Genomic DNA, 3,396 nt, shown 5'->3' with positions numbered 1-3,396 from the left:
GAGAGAGAGAGAGAGAGAGGTCCATCTGTATTCTAGCAGCACAGATGGTCTATGCTGATCGGATGTTTGGAGTCCCTCTGCTGGCCAGCCTGTCTGGTCCTGCCTCTGCATGTGTCCTGGTACAGTTGGCATGACCAACTGTACCAGGACACAGCCTGACGTGGAATTACCGTGTCTAAGACCCCTCGAACGATAAGCCGTATTTCACACTGGTCTGTTGTTGTTTTTATACTGTCAGCAAACCGATCATTACGCTAAATGTCTTTTTCTAAATGCTTCCAGTGTGAGCTCATCGGTGTCGCCATAGTGTGTCAGTACTTAAAGCATGCTGGTAATCACACAGATTAACTTTTTTTTTCCACATGGGTGTGAAAATGAGCGGCTTTCCGTCAAGGTCAATAGGTCAATTTAACAGTCCCTTTAAAATGAATGTTTATGCTGCATGTAAGGGAGGATCCAAATCAACACTATTCTCGCTTAGGTAACTGTGATTATGTTCTTGTTGCACATATTTATCACTTTTAAGATCATGCGGCATGAGCTTGTGTGTCTTTTAGGCATTTAAATCACGTTATTATGGGAAGTATGGACTTGTAATGGCCACATTATAGTCCACAGGTAATAAATAGAAGCTTTGTCTGCATAACTGGGTGTCTGTACACATGGTTATTTGCTCTTGTCTTTAGTTTCCAATGTCATCATGACTGTAAAAACCCAAGGACAGCCTATACATTGCTGAATAAACAGCCTACAGTATGCCCTTTGAACACAATGAGAAAGAGTGCAGGTGTTGAGGGTGGCCGAGATATGTTAATAGAAAAAACAGGGATAAAACTGATGATTATTTACATTATCAATTAATCGATTTGTTCTAATTTATATCATGTCATTCAAAAAAAAGCCCATCAGACGTTCGCAGCTTCAATTAGCCTGTTTTGTCTGGTTTACTGCAATGTAATGTCTTAAATAATTCTTGAATTTTAGAAGCTGGAATTATCAAATGTTGACAGTTTTTGCTTAATAAATGGCTTTAATTTGCTGTTCTGTTGCTGCAGAAGGACCGCCAGGCTTCTGACAAAACGCTTCAAAGCCAGGACAACTTGACTGAAGCAGTTGCTCTTGTATATTTAATCTATACGGAAAAAAATGGAGCTCCTCATTATATTTTTACAGTCACAAAGCTGTGAGACATGCTGGAGGACTGTGAGGCATTTGTAAATCATTTGGTGTGCGTTCGCAATAAGCAGACAGATATGTGACACAGAGCTTTGCATTTTTAAACGCCTGTGCTTCTATTCTTACTCAATACCAGACGCTCCAGTTCTGTCTTCTTAAGCGTTCCCCACAAAGAGATATTTTTTTTTCGTTTGTGATACATTTGACAAACTTTTCACGAGATCCTCTTCCGAGTATATTATCAATATTTGACTTAGACTACTGGTTCAACAAAGCCTGTTAAACATGACTGATGCTCCATCCAGTTGGCACTCAAAGGCCCGGCTGAGAACACTAAAAAGGCCGGTTCTCAGATGTTATACTATGCAAACACCTAAATTACTTCCGAACCAAAATCATGTCAAACAAGATAAAGGAAAACAATCTGCTAACAAGAAAACGTGTTTCTGGGAAGATAAAGATTCTGCCTGAACTTGTCTCAGCCGCTTTAAATCTTGTATAGTCAGCAGTACTTAGCAGGCAGTTTAATGTGGGGGTTTAAAAAGGGAGGGAGGGGTTGGAGGTCTGGTGGAAAAAAATAAATAAATACAATGAATACAATGTCGTCATCCTGTTCATGAGGGGAGTCCCTGCAATTCCCTGCGCTTATCCCACCAGATGCGTAGGATGCTTTCATATACATCCTGGGAAAAAAAAAAATCAACTCAGCTTCCTGTCGAGGGACAATCCACCGCAACCCAGCGTGCTTCAGCCGACAGCGTGACTCTCTGTTGAACTCTCCCATGATAGCACTTCAGGTAGAGAAAAGCCAGAAAAATATACTCCAAAGGCCCAGGGGTGATGCAGCAAGCCAAGAGAGGGCAGAGGAATTTTCCGACCGTTATCAAAATACACAACTGTGCCCCCCTCTCGCTTTGGTATGTGAGCATCATGCGATGGGCAGCTCACTAAAAACCTGAGTGCACATCAGCAGGCTGCTGACAGCTTGAGAAACAACAGTGTGTTTGTGTATGTTTATCTCTCAGTGTTTTCCTGTGTGTTTTTTCTCACGGAAAACGTTCTGTATATCAGCTTCCAAAGTGAATCGTTGACAGCATTTTAAAACTAAGCAAAAACACTTCGCTGTGTATCATTTTTAAACATTAAAGTTCACAATTAAGGGAGTTTTTTTTCCAGTTAGCATTGTAATGTTGGAATCATGCTTTACAGCTTGCTACGTTAATTAGCTAGCGTTCAGTGGCTACATACGTCACACAACATTGAGCTACTTTTTAAATTGTGTTTTCAGGATCTTTTTTATAGTTAGCTAAATTAGTTTTTCATTCAATAAGCTTATTTTCAGCCAGTTCCTATATCTTTTGGGGTGTACACAGATTATTAGGAAAGCCAGCTTCATTTCTCTTCTGTATCAGTCTCATTTTGAAGTTAAACTTTGCAACTACTAATCCTAATAAGCTGAGCTGCCATGTCTTTTGGGTGTGAAGGGATAAGTAGGATAGCTAGCTAATGCTTATTTAACTCTTTTAAAGTTTTTAAAACAGATAATTGAGAAAGCTTGCTAATATTTATTTAGCTGCTTTTTTCATTTGTCTTTTCAGTATCAACTTCAGCTGCAACTAGCTACTTCGCTATGCGGCTACAGGGGTCAAGTTATAGGGTAATGTTAGCTAACACTAGTTTAGCAGTATCCTTTTGTAATGTTTCAAGCTGTCCAAATACAAAGCGCACGTTTATTTGCTATACTTAAATGTTTTCAATTGCGTCAGTGCAATGTAAAAAACATTACAAGTCAGAAACCAGGGAACTGCAAATATATGTTGTTTGCTTGTTTAAAAAAGCATTTATTTGTCAAGAAACAAGCAAATTAAAGTTTTTTGCACAAGTGATAACTTTGCTCAAAACTACATGCCACATTGCACAAATCTGCATAAACTGCCGCTTATCTCATCTTGCTGTGCACCCACTTCTCACAGACTATGAATGAAAACTGTTCAGCTTGCCATAATGTCAGAAGACAAACAAGCAGGAATCCAAACTTACTCAGCGCCGGCCGGATCCTCTCCACTCAATAGGTTTGTAGCCAGCTCTGCAGTTCCCAGACTCTCAGAGGTGTTTTGGTTAGGAAGACAACCTGATGATGTGGAATTTCCTTTGATGGCAGCTGAAAACATGCTGTCGTAAATTCCCCTGGAAGTGTTGCAGGGGGAAGCCACGCACAAA

The 3,396-nt window shown here is 40.0% G+C and overlaps 1 protein-coding gene across 1 annotated transcript in view; it reads right to left on the bottom strand.

Moving 5' to 3' along the window:
- The window catches only part of LOC118340076 (nck-associated protein 5-like), a 129,638-nt gene extending 126,242 nt beyond the window's left edge, over positions 1 to 3,396 (bottom strand). Inside the window, exon 1 of the mRNA XM_035677934.1 lies at positions 3,217 to 3,396. Coding sequence (XP_035533827.1) covers positions 3,217 to 3,347 — 131 coding nt within the window. The 5' untranslated portion in view covers positions 3,348 to 3,396. The remainder of the gene's footprint in view (positions 1 to 3,216) is intronic.

Source organism: Morone saxatilis, unplaced genomic scaffold (genome assembly GCF_004916995.1).
Source record: "Morone saxatilis isolate NCDOM2014 unplaced genomic scaffold, NCSU_SB_2.0 Contig6, whole genome shotgun sequence".
Taxonomy (NCBI): Eukaryota; Metazoa; Chordata; class Actinopteri; family Moronidae; genus Morone; species Morone saxatilis.
Note: the sequence above shows the minus strand (reverse complement) of the source record. Positions and strands in the feature narration are given on the sequence as shown.